This window comes from Callionymus lyra, chromosome 13 (assembly GCF_982586985.1).
Source record: "Callionymus lyra chromosome 13, fCalLyr1.hap1.1, whole genome shotgun sequence".
Lineage (NCBI taxonomy): Eukaryota > Metazoa > Chordata > Actinopteri > Syngnathiformes > Callionymidae > Callionymus > Callionymus lyra.
Genome location: NC_141830.1, coordinates 26,658,219 through 26,675,010, shown reverse-complemented (window position 1 = coordinate 26,675,010; position 16,792 = coordinate 26,658,219). Strand labels below are relative to the sequence as shown.

Below are 16,792 nucleotides of genomic sequence, written 5' to 3'. Positions count from 1 at the left end.
TGAGTTTTTTAGAACAATTGAGTCTGTATTTCATTTTATTAGATACAAGATGATCTGCTATTTTGAAAATTGAATTGAACCCAGATTTGGATTTTTTTTGTTATTGTCAATCTTTTATTTTTTAAACGTTTTTAAACCCTAACAATTAACACCTTATCATTCTGTGCCTTCATATTGAGAATTAATCTTTTTATTTCCCTTGACAAATCCACTAACTAGGAATGTGCTTTGACACAGTTTTTCAACATCAAACATTAAAAATAAGTCAATTTATGTGAGTGAAATTAATTGGACGGTTCATTTATTGTCAAACTGCTGAGGGAAGAAACTTGGGAGGTTCTGATTCTGATTGATCGTCGTCTCCTGCCCATTTTAAAGTTTTAAATTTGACCTACATTTAGAGCCGCTGCCCGCACCATTTTGTCATGATGTGTTGATGAAGCTTCATGAAACAGTGTCATATTGTTCAGAGGTCAGTAGGGGGCGCCATCACTTTAAAAAATAGAACAGTTGCTCAAAAAAGAAAAATAGTGCAGAGAAGCCATCTAGTGGATCTGGAGCTTGTTATCCATGTATTTGTGTCGTTTAGACTATTGTAACTTTATTTTATTTTGGTGTCTAAACAAGAAGGATCTGTCTGGCCTGCAGTTCATACAAAACCTTGCAGCCAGAATTCTGTCCCGCTCTAGTAGAAGAACTCACATTTCCCTGATCCTTAAAACTCTTCACTGGCTGCCAGTTTCTTTCAGGATCATTTTAAAATTCTGGTTCATACTCTCAGATCTATTCATGGTCAGACCTTCCATCAGTGATCTGATCCAGACTTACACCCCAGCTCGGGCTCTGGGGTCTGTGGATCAGAATCTACTGATGGTTCCTGAACATGCTTCCGGACCAGAGGAGAGAAATCCTTCCAGACTGTTGCTCCTAAGCTTTGGAACGATCTCTGTGTTTGATGATCTACCGACTCCTTCAAGAAACATCTTAAGACACTTTTATTTGAGCTTTTTCTTAACTTTCTTGTTGTTGCTGTGTTTGTCTCTGTGTTTTCTTGATCTTTTAAAGTATATATTTTAACTGCGTATTGTTGTTTTTTTTTTGCGCTTTGTGACCCTGGTCTAGAAAGATTTATACAAATAATAATTACTTACTTACTAAATAATAATACAATTAGTTTTAGGCCATTTACTGCAGATGATAAAATCTACCCACACAATGATCTTATGTGTTAAATCTTTCTTCAAAATAAAGGACTCATTTTAATTTTTTTTTTCTAAAAACACACTATGATAATCCAGCGTTTGTAATCGTCTCTACTTCATTCCCACAGATGGACTGTCAAAAAATCCTCACCTACCTGCGGATATTTGGGACAGCCATGTTCGGGGTGTCCCTGCTGGTGGGCATCTCCACGGCCTACATCATGGGCTACCAGTTCTTCACCACAGCTCGCAACCACGTGTCCTTCGGCCTGTACGGAGCCATCCTGGTCGTGCATCTCATCATCCAAAGCCTCTTTGCACTCCTGGAGCACAGGAACATGAAGCGTTCGTTGGAGACGCCGATCAAATTGAACAAATCGCTGGCGCTGTGTATCGCTGCTTATCAAGAAGACCCCAACTACCTGAGGAAGTGCCTGGTGTCCGTCAAGAGACTGACATATCCCGGGATCAAGATCATCATGGTCATCGACGGGAACTCCAGCGACGACCTGTACATGTTGGACATTTTCAAGGAGGTGATGGGACGAGACAAGGCCGCCTCATACGTGTGGAAGAGCAACTTTCACAGCCGAGGACCCGACGAGACGGACGAGAGCTACGCCGAGAGTGTCCAGCAGGTGTCCCGGCTGGTGCTGAACAACAAGTGCATGTGCATCATGCAGAAGTGGGGGGGCAAGAGAGAAGTCATGTACACGCCCTTCAAAGCACTGGGCCGGACCGTCGACTATGTGCAGGTGACAGTTGGAAACGTCTTTTATCGTCGTTTGAACATTTTTATTCATCAAACAATGTTTTTTTCTCTGGTTTCCTTTTTGAAACCTTTTGTTTCAATTATTTTCCTTTATTTCAATATTTAATCATCACCAATGACTTTGATTTAATGTTATATCTAAAAGGGCAGTTCCCTAAATTGATTCGGTTTCCAATCATAAGAGTCTGAATCAACTCATTTTTGATTCCATTTAAGAATCTACTCTTAAGTAGGGAAAATGGCCTGTTTTTTTTGCAATGCACTTTTAAAAATCAGTTTTACTTCATGCAATGCAACCCATAGTGACACATTTGTAGAACCATGGTTACTAACTGTAACCCTCTTGAGTTGTTTTATTCACAAAAAAGCGATAATTCAAAAAAATCACTCATTTTCTACTCACCGTCATGTCGACTAAGAGTTGGGCTCATTTTCAGAGTAATCTGATCTTTTTAGAGTTATAGCCAAAAATGTTTGTTCATTTTTATGTAGAGAGTGGAGCTCAGTTGTGACGTCCCTCCTGTATTGAAGCCTTGACATGAAGAATTGTTCAGACAACTCTTAAAAACTCTATATTTAAAGCTTGTTTTGAGCAGAAGCTAAAAGGCTAACACTCCCACTCATAACACGATATTTACCCACAGTGTTTTCTTGTCTGTGTAGCATGTTAGCCTATTAGCATCTGCTACAAACAAGTTTCCAATTGAGACTTTACGAGGCTTCAATCCAAGTATGGAGGTACTTGGAGGTTTTTAAGTGTCTTTTTGGAGGAAGATAAAGATGAAGACAACTGAGCTCCAGTCGCTAAAATGAACAAACATATTTGTCTATAACTCTAAAAAGGAACAGATTACTCTGAAAATAATCCAATCGTTAGTCGACATGAGGGTGAGTAGAAAATGAGTGAAGTTTTTGGGTAAACTATGTCTAGGTCTCAAAGTATACCTGAAGTGCAACATCAACATTCTTGTTATGGAAGAGTTGAAGTTATGTAACAGGTTATAACGACTGTATTTGTATTATAACATCATGTTCCACACATTTATATATCCTGGGAATCATTTTTTTCAGATATTTTAATTGAATTTCATTGAATCGTTGAATTTGAAAGTTTCAAGACTTTGAGCGTGTGAATTGAACGCCTGTTATCCTAAAGGTCGCAGAGAATCAGCTGGTAAAGTCAGTGATTCTCTCACTTGCATTTGTTCATTTGTTCTGTCCCAGGCAGCTTCTTGTCGGTCGCTAACGTTAGCACTCTTTGGTACCTTGTCAAATGGGTTCTGAGTAAGTTTTAGATAATGTCAGAATAATCAATCTCACGCTCTAATAATTGATGTTGTAAAATCTTTATGATTTTCTTTTCCATCTCCAACTAGTGATTATCCCTCAAAATATACATGAATCAAAAACAAATGAGTTACTGGAACACCTGGATAAGCAGAATGATAAATGGTAGATCAAGATTTACGAAGAAGAGTGTGACGGCAGTGGAGGGAGAAATATTGTGTCCACAAAAGACTTCTTTGTGTTTCCTGAAGACTGACGGTGTGTGAATCGTGCAGTGAAGTGTAGCGTGAAGAAGGAAAGCAGCAGCTGACGTCTAAGTATATTAGCAGAAACACTTCTCTCCAGCCCAGTGCTACACAATTGACAAGTGGAGGCGAACAAGGTCTAACAATGTGGGGAAGTACTCTATCTGTCTGCTGCTTCCAAATGTGTGTAGAGTTGTGCTGGGGTTTTTTTTGTCGCCATCCGCCCTCTGTGCTATCAAGGAACATTAACGTTTGGCAAAAACACAGCTCCGGTGATGATCTTGGGCATATTGAAGGAAAACAGAACACATTACTTACTTGTAAAAGACACTGTTTAGTTTGGAGTTTAACCCGCATTTTTCTGAGATTGTGTAATTAGCTTGTGATTGTGTTGGTACTGGCTCACGCAGAATAGAAACTTTTGGTTGTCAGTGTGTGTTTGAGAGACCGAGAGCTGGTTAAAGGGTGGAGCCGTCTCATGGTATTGTCTGCAAACTACTTTCCGTCTTAACAGCCTCGAATGATCTTAGATATATAGCAACATCTGGACGACTCGCCTATGACTGCTTTTCCTCCTTAGTGAAACACACATCAGCGATTTTAATGAATTTCATGGATAGAAAAGATCTAAAAACTGAAGATGACACTAAAAAAGGTGGGCTTTATGTCACTCTGTGACACTCAACATTGAACCATCGGCTGACAAACTCTTTGGCAACGATACACTCCAGGAGATCTCAGCAACTGTCATTCCCTTTTAAAGAATCTGCATTTTTACTGTCCTCCGACTGCTTTTAACAGATGTGTTTGGTTAATAGCGATTGGGTCGACGGTGGCTTTTATCACCTGATTTTGCGAGGAAGGAAAATTGCCATTTATAGAAGAGAATGCAGACGGGGAATGGACCACAAAGATAGAGGCTGGTGATTAAAGTCTTAAGTGCTTCTCTTCACGTTGTAATAGAAGACTCCCTGCATGCGTTCGGATCTGTTTGTGTCGCATCATCATCGTGTGTTTGAAGTAAAGGCTGTGATACGACCGATCATCTTTCGTATTGCGACCTCAGTTCTGAGCCATAATCACAATCGTTTCCTATCGTTTGTCGTCACCTAACGGAGTCTTTCTTTGGCTTGTCAAGGTGTGTGATTCAGACACCATGCTGGACCCAGCTTCATCAGTGGAGATGGTCAAAGTCCTAGAAGAGGATCCCATGGTCGGGGGTGTCGGAGGAGACGTTCAGGTATTGTCGTCAATCAAATTGTAATTCTTAGTTATGATGAACCCAATTAGCTCAATATTGTAGCAACTTTGATAATGGTGAACAAGACTGACAATTTAAGCTTAACAATGCAAATGTATCAAGAAAGCTTTATACTTTACTTTATAAAGTTGCTCTGAAATCTGGACAAACGAGAGGTTACAAGAGTCCATTATGTCAGTGGTGGGTGTGGTTATGGTCAACAAGATTTAATCTCAAGAACAACAAAGTGTTTTCAGTGGGCGGAGCTTAAGATAATTTTCTAATGTCAATATTTCAATGAAAAGAGAGTTTTGTACAAACACACACTGATGATACAATAAAGTCACACATCACAACTAACAAGTTTTATTACAGAAGTACGATAATCAGCATTCATGAAAATAACAACGATTGATAGAATTTGAATCCATGAACCATGAAGTATTAGTAAATAACATCAATATCAAATAATACGGTACGATATAAGCATGAATAGAATTGAGTGACTTGTAAGAGAGAAGGTGCTTTTCTTCTTTAAAAAACAGTTTTCTTTGTTGTTTTCTCAGATACTCAACAAGTACGAGTCCTGGATCTCCTTCTTGAGCAGCGTACGGTACTGGATGGCCTTCAACATCGAGAGGGCGTGCCAGTCCTACTTCGGCTGCGTCCAGTGCATCAGCGGACCGCTAGGAATGTACCGGAACTCCCTCCTCCACGAGTTCCTGGAGGACTGGTACAACCAAACCTTCATGGGATCCCACTGCAGTTTCGGCGACGACCGCCACTTGACTAACCGAGTCCTTAGTCTTGGTTACGCAACTAAATACACAGCACGGTCCAAGTGCCTCACAGAGACACCCATCACCTACCTGAGGTGGTTGAACCAGCAGACCAGGTGGAGTAAGTCCTATTTCAGGGAGTGGCTCTACAACTCCATGTGGTTCCACAAACACCATCTATGGATGACCTACGAGGCCGTGATCACAGGCTTCTTCCCCTTTTTCCTCATCGCCACCGCCATCCAACTCTTCTACCAAGGACGACTGTGGAATATTCTTTTGTTTCTGCTGATCGTGCAGGCGGTGGCGCTGATCAAGTCCTCGTTCGCCAGCTGCCTGAGAGGAAACATTGTCATGGTGTTCATGTCTTTCTACTCAGTACTGTACATGTCCAGTTTGTTGCCAGCCAAGATGTTTGCGATAGCAACCATCAACAAGTCCGGGTGGGGAACCTCTGGGAGAAAAACAATAGTAACGAACTTCATCGGTTTGGTTCCAATCTCGGTCTGGTTCACGATCCTCTTCGTCGGGATAATCTACACCGTGATCCTGCAGACTAAAAAGCCCTTCCCAGACTCGGAAAAGATTGTCCTGGTGGTCGGGGTTGTTGTCTACGCCAGTTACTGGGTAATACTCTTGACTCTATACACAGTACTCATAAACAAGTGCGGGAAGAGAAAAAAGGAGACTCACTATGATATGGTGCTGGACGTTTGACTTCTTACGGTGATGGTTTCAATCACTTTGTTGTTTACACTCACAATGTGTCTGTGGAGAAGAGTGTGGTTGAGTTGCCAAGATGAAGTCTAGACAGAGGGTGGGAACATGCTAGCTAATCATGATTACACATGTATTCAAATCTTCCATGAACTTGAATATCAGCTAATAAAGGCTAGCAAGGTTAGCAACACGCGTGCTAGTCTCATTATATTAGCTACCTCTAACATGGGTCATGTTCACTGGGCTTTACTGACGGTCAACAACACCCAAACTGTAGAGCTTTGGCTTGGTTAACCAGGTGTAACTCAACCAGTATGAACATATAGTGGGTCAATAGAACCACGACAAAGGTCCAGATGAGACGGAGCTATAACAGCTACCAGCACATATACTGTAGATAGAGGTGAAGAGTAGTGATGTGTTGGTGAAGCTTCCTGAAACGGTGTCATATAGGGTCAATAGGTGGCGCCATCAGCTTAAAAAGGATGTTTTATTAGAATACTTCAAACAAAGGAAAATAGTGCAGAGGCGCCATCTAGTGGACTCTCAAGATAATGACACTATTTCATGAAGCTTCGTGGAGACATCACTAGTTAAGAGTTTCGGGAACTAAGAGACAATATGGTTGTTCTGACATGTTCTTTGACTTTCCCTGGAAGAGCTAGAACAACACACCAGAACAACCTACGACATGGAGAGCTGCTCTTTTGTTGTGTTCAAGTCATGTGGGAAATTGCATCACTAGCCTTTTTTCCCTTTCAATCATACACCGAAGCGTCATCGTGTGGTGTATGAGATAAAAACCACTTTTTAGTTAGTTATAGTCATTCTGCACATTTCTGAATGTGAAAACTCCACAAGAGTGCTTGGCAAAGATCTCTACCCCCGTATGCCTTGAATTGCAGTATTTTCTTTTTAAACGTTTACAGAGTGAAGAATCTCAAACTGATGGAAGATTTAATCTCCACTAGGTATGACGTGACCAGAGCAGAGACTGTGTACCATTGCTGTTGTTTTTGGGAAAAAAAATAACCAAAGACTTCTATCTATATCTTTACATCTATATATATGGACATATTTCACAGTACAGATTGTAATCCTGCTACTGTGCTGGGATCTTAATATTAATATGGGTTAGGGTTAAGGTTAGGTTTAGGGTTAGGGTTAGGTTTACGATTGATTGATTATCGATTATCTGAATTTCTCCTATTAGAATTGGATATTGTCCTGGTAGAATTCACATTTGTCCTAGGACAGATTGGAATTCCAATCTCTACCAGTAGGATATGGAATCCTATTAGTACAGATTGGAATTCCAATATTCAGATCCCAATACAGTAGTAGGATCCAGGCTGTACTTGTAGAGATTGGAATTACAATCCCTACTAGTAGGATCTGGAATCCTCCTAGGACAGATTGGAATTCCAATATTCAGATACCAATACAGTAGTAAGATTCCAATCTCTCCTAGTAGAGATTGGAATTCACTAGTAGAATCTGGAATCCTCCTAGGACAGAGTGGAATTCCAATATTCAGATTCCAGTTCAGTAGTAGGATTCCCGGCTGTACTAGTACAGATTGGAATTCCAATCTCTACTAGTAGAATCTGGAATCCCCCTAGGACAGATTGGAATTCCAATCTCTACTAGTCGAATCTGGAATCCTCCTACGACAGATTGGAATTCCAATATTCAGATTCCAATATTGATATTCCAATCTCTACTAGTCGAATCTGGAATACTCCTAGGACAGATTGGAATTCCAATATTCAGATTATAGTTCAGTAGTAGGATTCCAGGCTGTACTAGTATAGATTGGATTCCAGATCCTACTGGATTCCAATCTGTACTGTGATATATATATATGCAATGGATGTATTTGACGTGGAGGGACACTATTCTTGCTAACGTCTTTCTTCATCAAGTGACCAGGGAAGCGGTGAACTTCTCAAACCGACAAACAAGGGTATTTGTTTCCCTGTTTCACACGCTTGCTTCGCCAACAAAAGTGAGAGTTTAACATACAAATATCTAGTTGGAGGAAAAAAACTACCTGATGATAAGATTGTGAAAAAAGAGCCCTCGATGGCGGAGAGAAAAGATTCCCACAATGCAACACGAAATATATTTGTATGCACTTTTGTTTCTCAATGTTTGTTGACATGATCCAGATGAAATACCTCATGGGTTCTCCGTGCCTTAGTTGTCGTGGAACAGACGGAAGTAATTTATGATCCATGTTATACATTGAGGCCTCCTTTGATATGCAGCTCCTTGTCGAGTCAAAGCTGGATTTCTCCGCCCTTTGCTGTAGCCGTCGTCCCCTGTGTCGCCTTTTATATCGACATTTCTACTCTTATGTACCAAAGAATCTTTATTTGAATTTGTTTTATATATATATATATATATATATAAAAGGAAAAAAAAATGTTTTGTGCTTTCAACTGTTGTTACTTTTATATCCGACCAAATAATGTGAAATCCCGAGTACGACGTCTGCAATAACAACAATAAAAATGCAATTTTTAGAAAATAACTTATTGACTTCGTGGGCGATGGTCTTGTGATTTTTGGGAAGTCAGTTTATTTATAAACAGAACAGTTTTGTTGGGGCATTTTGTATTATTTTGTTTTCTCTTTTTTTAGCGCTGCGATCAGTGGAGTTTACCATGTTCAATATTTATTCAGTAAATATGAGGCACATTTTTTCTTTTTTTTTTAAATCAGAAATAAATACACATTTTAATACATCCTTCATGTATCCTCCTGAGCAAAGCAGCAATTATCTATCACCTACACAAATGCTCTAATGGAAGTCAAAATAAAGATATTATTTTATAATTATACAGAGAATAAATGGTTCTGATACGATTAGAGCGAAACAAACGTGTTTTGAGACTATATTTGTCAGGTCGAGAAATAATTTTAGAAACAAATGAAAACTTTAACAAACTTGATTTTAAACCATGTATTTTGATTCATTTACTGTGTTTATGAAATGTGTGTTTTTTTGTATTTTTAAAAAAAAAAACAGGTCAAAGGTCGTGTTATCAATAAGCACTTTTTTTTTTCGTGTGCCAAATAAACAGTTTGACGAGTTTCTTGTTTATTTCATTTTAAATATAAACGTTTTAAAGTAATGTTTTTTGTGTCTCATGAGGAGCTTTCCAGGGCATCCATTACCGTCCAGAAAATTGTTGTTTTTAAATGGAAAACATTTTTTTTTGTCATTTATTTTGAAGATAAGATGAAACACATTCATTGTTAAGCTTCAACATACATTAAGGTGTTTTGTGTTTCTGAGATTTAGTTAAAAAGGTTCTACTCTGAGACTCTTAGAGACGTCTCAGCATCAACACTCTCTCACCATCACACCAACAGGTATCACTTTCAAGAATGATCCTTATCTCCGCTCTTGTAACCTCTCTTTCGCCCAGATTTCGACAGGGAAGAAGTTTATCACCGCACGTCATCAATCCTACAAGTCTCCACCTCCAAAGGAACTCGTTGTATAATCTAAGCGGGGCGTGATAACAGCTGGCTGGAGGAGCAGTGAAGCCATTATTACATCATAATGGACTCTCGTAACCTCTCGTTCGTCCAGATTTCAGCGACAAAAAAATAAATAAAAAATGGATTAAAACTAAAGTTCCGACCCTGGCGCATCATGTGAACACAAAAAAAGTCTGGCAAAAAAAAAGGTTTGAAAAAAATTGCCAAAAATTAAAAAAAAGAAAAAAGATATGTTGCCAATACAAACTTAAGGACCCGGAGAACCATGTGAACACAAAGCAATGTTACAGAAATATTGAAAAGGTAATTTACTGAAAACCTCACACCCCCTCCTAAAAAATGGTGCCAAACCAAAAGTTCCGACCCTGGTGCACCATGTGACCACAAATAAACGTTAACATTGACAAATATGTTTTGTTTTCTCAGTGCAACTACACAATAATCCATAACACATTTTTTTTTTTAATTCAAAAATGTTCGGAAGTCTCCACAAGAATTGTTCTCTGGTGGCCCCTCAGCCAGTTGAGACCCCTGCTACAAAACGTGCATTCAGGGCCGGTACTGCTCTGTAGGTGATTTGTAACCAGGCTACACAGAAATAAAAACATATTACCGTTTGAAAAGTTTTGTCTTAAAATATATGATATTTTCTCTGAAGTAACATTAGTATGTGACTGTTTTTGGGTTAAGTTTATCCAAAAATTGAATTGGAATCTTGAAAATGAGTAAAACTATCAATTTTATCTGAACGTCGGTCTGTGAATATTATACCGTATAATGTTATTAAACAATTATCATTATAATCAAACAATTTTCAACTTTGATAGAAAAAATTTCAACCATAAACAAACCATTTTCAATTATAATTAAACAATTTTCAACTATAATCAAACAATTTTGAAGTATAATAAAACAATTTTTAACTAAAATCAAACAATTTCCAACTGTAATCAAACAATTTTTAACTATAATCAAACATTTTTGAACTATAATCAAACAATTTTCAAATGTAATCAAACCATTGTCAACTATAATCAAACAATTTTGAAGTATAATAAAACAATTTTTAATTATAATCAAACAATTTTAAACTATAATCAAACATTTTCAAATGTAATCAAACCATTTTAAACTATAATAAAACAATTTTATACTACAATCAAACAATTTTCAACTATAATCAAACAATTTCAAATGTAATCAAACCATTTTCAACTATAATCAAACCATTTTCAACTATAATCAAACAATTTTCAACGATGAAGTAACATTAGTCTGTGACTCTTTTAAAGTTTACTCAAAAAATTAATTGTAAACTGGTGAAAATGAGTAAAACTATGTGTTCTATCTGAAGGTCGGTCTGTGGATATTAACATTATACTCAGTGTAAAGAAGTGTTTGTCTTCACACCTTCAACACCAGGTTCATAAAATGAATCCCTGACGTACTTTTGTTCCAGAGAACCTTCTGTTTGTGGAACAACAGATGCAGAAGAGGGCGGCACACGTGCAGCTTTGTGGGAGAAGCTCAGATGTTCCTCTCTGGGCGTCAGCACCAACGCAAGCTCCGTCCCTGCCAAATATATTACAGCAGAGATTCGGTGGTTTGTTGCTAACTAATGGCTCCCTACTGTCAAAGTGTCTCCAGCAGCTGACGGGTCTTTCCCGGCTCGTGCTCTTCACCGTTGGCTCTCGCTGTAACATCCAAGCATCAGTATTTGAACTGCAGTGTAAGACATAATGCAGCCAAACATATGAGGCCAGTGAGTCTTTGCTCAACTTCTGTCATAGAGTCAGCGCCGCTCATTCTACTGTGTTTCTATGAAGGTATTGGTTTCTCTGCCTGGAGTTGGTTTTTCCTGCACACACAGAAGTATTGAGACATTTTCTCCATAAATTCTTCATTTACTTTATTAAAACTGACAATGCAGTTTGTTTTCACTTGGTAAAATGTTTCTAAATATAATATAATTTAGTAGACGGAGAGTGATCCTTCCTAAGAGTTATAGATGTAAACAATTTAAACTATAATTAAACAATTTTCAACTATAATCAAACAATTTTAAACTATAATCAAACAAATTGAAACTATAATCAAACAATTTTCAACTGTAATCAAACTATAATGTTTGATTAATCCTTAATATTTTTAATCTGTTTTCCTTTACATACGAATGAAAAAATATTTAATTTAGAAAAATTGTTTTGGAATTTTTGGAATAAGAAGAAAAAAAAAGTTGTATAATGAATTAAATTGTAAAATAAAAAATAATTTAAAAGTCCATCCATCCATCCATCCATCCATCCATCCATCCATCCATCCATCCATCCATCCATCCATCCATCCATCCATCCATCCATCCATCCATCCATCCATCCATCCATCCATCCATCCATCCATCCATCCATCCATCCATCCATCCATCCATCCATCCATCCATCCATCCATCCATCCCTACAGCCATTCATCCCTCTCTCCCTCCCTCCCTCCATCCATCCATTTTTTTCAGATCCACATTTAATTACATTTACTTTTTTTTTCTGTTCACAATCAGGTTTGAACGTTTTATTTTTTCTAAACTGTTGGACAACACTGTCGTGAAAATTAGAAATTTCCTGGAAAATGGAAAAATCCCTTGAGATACATGAAAATCCGAAAACGGTTTTAATGTGAAGTGACGCGAAGAGAAATGAATATTCAAGTTTGTATGATTAGAAGATTAGAAGATTACAAGGTCATGACTCAGAGAATCATCAGCGAGTCTGACAGTGATGGAATTTAATATTGTCGTCGCTCATGATGGAACTCGTCCTCAGAGACTCGAACTCACCAAGAAGTTTTTGTTCTTTCGAGGCGTTTCTTCAACAACACCTTCGCATAAGTCACGACAAGTGAAGTTGTTTCTGCTCCATCTCCTGATGGAATAAAGTCCTATTGTCTACTGCGGCTTCATCCTGGATCTGACAAGCAGAGCATGGATTAGATTAAACGTAATAGACTGAGATCAAGACTGTGTTCCAGGATGATACGACCACATCCCGCCAGCAGCTGATCCCGTCAACGTCTGTTTCCTGGTCATAATGTTTTCGTTATGGATTTGAAAATAAAAAAGTTTCTTTGGCTTCTTTATAAACATAATTTTCTCTGAGCCATCACTGGGTTTGACGTCGGCCTGGACGTGTAAGGGTGTTCAGGGTGTTCAGGGTTTCACCGTCTTAAGAGGCCGACACTTGTTCAATGAATGCCCAGTTCTTTTCCTCAGCTCTACGCCTTGGTTCGTGCATGTCAAACCAAGGGCGGTTCGAACTCTCCGTTGGCTGAAAGACTGTAACCCCATTTAAAACCAGGGAGTTTCGAGGCGAACTTACTAGGACAAATTTATCAAGAAACATTGGGAATTTGCCATGACAGAGCGACAGTTTCGACATAGATTTCATTGAATAATGTTGAACAACACGGTAGTTTTGACAAGTTCTTTTACTTTAGTTTGTTTTTTGACGATAATATAACAATAAAACTTGTGTTCTGCTATTCAAGACAAACCCGACCCTCTGACTATATTTGTGTGGTCCATATAAAGTCAACATTTTAAAAGTGTTACTGAGAGTTAACTATTTAATTATTGGATCAACTCTTGTTTTTTAAAAACCGTTTTCCTAGTGATGTGTTGATGAAGCTTCATGAAACAGTGTCATTATCTTCAGATTCCACTAGATGGTAGTGATGTGTTGATGAAGCTTCATGAAACAGTGTCATTATCTTCAGAGTCCACTAGATGGTAGTGATGTGTTGATGAAGCTTCATGAAACAGTGTCATTGTCAGAGCTGCTCAGAATTCTAGCTTCAGAGTTTGTCACATGAAGGAGAGGAAATAAGCTAAAAAATAGAAACATTTAGGGCAAAGGACAATATATTTGTGATTATTAAACATACAGATTCAGGGTTATCACCTCAGCATCATCATCCAGTGTCATATGTGTGTTATTACATCTCTTATTATTACGGCATCATTTATCCAAACTACACACTCAGGTACTTTTCCCTCTCCTCCTCCGTCTAAGCACATAATGAGGCTCATTCATCGAAGCTAATTGTTTCTAAAAACTACCATGTGTGTCTACGCCTCAGAACCGTTTGAAAGAGCAGCGACGACAGGGTTTATTTTCACGTGAGAACTCTGTGTAAAAGTTCACCGTTTGTCTGAGGAACACGTCCCATATTGAAAATATTCTGATGGAGCTTCGGGAGATCCTGGAAATCTCCCTGGAGTACAAGACCGAGCTTGTTTGTGGTCTCAATGAAAAAATATTTAAACTTTTAAAATTGAGATTCAGTTCAAAGATTATAAAAAAAACCCGAAGCACTCGACAGACGATGACGCCGGGACTGGATTTGAAGAAAGTTGGTGCAACCACTCGCAGATGTGGACGCAGATGTTGTGCCGTCACCCATCTGCCCGTTTCCTCTTCGCAAGTTTCGCAGCAGGATTCATTAAAAAAAAAACCTTGAAACAAATAATGGTCTTTTGTGTGTCGTTCATTTCAAAGACATCTGTGTGTGTGTTTACCTGTGTGTGTTTTGGTGGGAGTATTTCCTTTCCGTCATGTGGGAGACAGAAGGACATCGCCAGCTGTAGTTTGATTCCCACAGGGGGAAATAAGATAATTCCTTAATTCCTGGGGATGAGTTCACAGCTGGAAAGGGTACACAATGTTTGTCGATGTGTGCGTACGTGCGCACATGCTAGCGAAGCTTGTAACACAAAGTCGCCGTGATCAACTTTAAGGCTTCTTTTCCAATTCTTAAACCCTGTGTACAAAAGAAAACTTGTGGAAAACATGACTAGACCGAATGAAAGACGGTGAATTCTGCAGCGAGTACAATAACTTTTTAGCAATAACCTCGTTCTGACCTCATTCTGTATCACGGTGTTTACAAGCGTAGTCATTAGCCTGTTTGCATGGGTCAGCAGAAGTTCTTTGTTCATTGTGTTCTGACATGAACATACATATTATATTGATACCTTTGTTTTACCTTTAATTAAGAACATTTACAAGGAAATGAAATACTGAAAAACTGTATTCATGGAGGTGGTTTCTGATTAAAGACGGATGTACAAAAGTGCGTTTGATCCCTGAAGAAAACTCAGGAATCCTTCATGGTTCTAGAGGTCTTAGATACAAAAAAAATGCAAACCTTGTTTAATTGACATAAATCAGGCAGAAACAAAAAAGAAGCCAAATGTAAATTAAAAAAAACATAACAAAATAAAGTGTAATCAAATTAAAATTATTTGGTTTGATATATATTAACATTAAACATTCGATTATAGACATACATTTATGTTAATTTACAGGCAAAACCAATTAGCATGAGATTTTAAAGAAAGAAATATTCTTTAATTTATCTTTTCCGCCATCGAACCTGAAATCTAACAGTGCTTCCAATTCTTCTACACAGTAAACAGAAGTGAAAACCTGTTGTAAAGTTTGTAAAAAGTCGCTTAAATGCCACTTACAAGGTGACAAAACATACTCTTTCTTAACCCTCGTGTTGTCTCTGGGTCAAAGTGACCCAAAGGTCCTAGCAGAAATGTGTTTGTGGTATCCCTTGTGTTGCCTCTGGGTCAAGGTGAACGACCCCCCTGGCTTCCATACATGGAGGTCGATCACTTTGACCCAGAGACAACACAAGGGTTAATATAGGGTTAACCCTTCCCTTCCCAACCCACATCAAAGCAGCATAAAGTAAGATTCAAATATTGTTTTTTTTCAGCGTCAAGGGACCACGGTGTTGCAATGGTTTTGCACCTCACAGCAAGTATGTTGCTGGTTCGCTTTCAGGATGGGAGCCAGCCAACTTGTGACCTTTCTGTGTGGAGTTTGTATGTTCTCCCCGTGTTGCGTGGGTTTACTCCGGACACTCCGGTTTCCTCCCACAGTACAAAAACATAGATAGGTTGATTGAGAAACTTGGGGAAATTGTCTGTAGGTATGCGTGTGTGTGTGAATGGTTGGGAGTCTTTGTGTGTCCTGCGACAGACTGGCCTCCTGTCCAGGGTGTCCCCCACCTCTCACTCAAAGAAACAGACTCCAGCCCACCCGCAACCCACTTAAGGGAATAAGTGGAAAAGAAAATGAATGAATAAACAATTCTCGGCTTCAGAAATATGTCAATGTGGTGGCCGTTGTCATAAACCATTACTTTACAAAACCAAAGAAAGGTTTGAAAAGATACATATTTTTATATTTGATATCTGATTATTAAAATATGTATTTGTCTCAGAGCATTTTTAAGCATATAAAGTATACTATCTTCTGTAGATGTTTCTCTTTATTCACGGATTCTTGTTAAAACAAATACAATAAAACATATTAAATGTTTTAAATCCATAAGAACAAAGACTTTATGTTAAGAAGGTTTGGTATAGTCTTGCTTTTATAGCCACTGAGCTTTCCTGTTCTGGTGACTGTGGATCCAAAAAAGGGGGAAAAGTTTTAATGTATTCAAGGCCATAACTTGAGGCATTTATATATTTATTTCTTGAAGAGAAAGTCCATGTTGCTTATTGGCTCTAATACTCACAGTAATGAGTAATGAGGGCGGGGAGAGCTGGTGTGTTTGATCCTTCCAAAGCCTCCAAGGGATAAACAAGTTAAACAATTATTGCAGCAGAAAACAATGCTGTGTCCAGGGAAAGCCCTGAGATGAAGGCGAACGTCAGACACGCACATCTTGACAACATCAAATCAGATTCTGCTCCGTTTGATGCCGGAAGACGCACAATCGACATGTTTCTTAGAGACTCAGATGCCACATCAGTCGAGACGGATCAGAGAAGAAGAAGAAGTGAAACATCAGGGATACACAACCATCTGCTCTTTAGACTCACACACCCGTCCATGGTTTCAATAACACAAACACTTTATATGTGAAGGCGACAGCTTGATATTGGTTTCTTAGAAAAAAGATGGAAAATTCTCAGTCAATTCTTAGTATGTGAAATTTAGTGCTCCATACACACTAAATTGTCA

General features: G+C 38.5%; 1 protein-coding gene across 1 annotated transcript; it reads left to right on the top strand.

The window, feature by feature from the left end:
* The first annotated feature begins 1,088 nt into the window (after nt 1-1,088).
* has2 (hyaluronan synthase 2) lies at nt 1,089-6,242 on the top strand. Its single transcript, XM_087805691.1, has 3 exons — nt 1,089-1,957; nt 4,645-4,746; nt 5,313-6,242. Exons 1-3 carry the CDS (start codon nt 1,331-1,333, stop codon nt 6,240-6,242), a joined length of 1,659 nt encoding a protein of 552 aa, XP_087661817.1. The 5' UTR covers nt 1,089-1,330.
* The last annotated feature ends 10,550 nt before the right edge of the window (nt 6,243-16,792 follow it).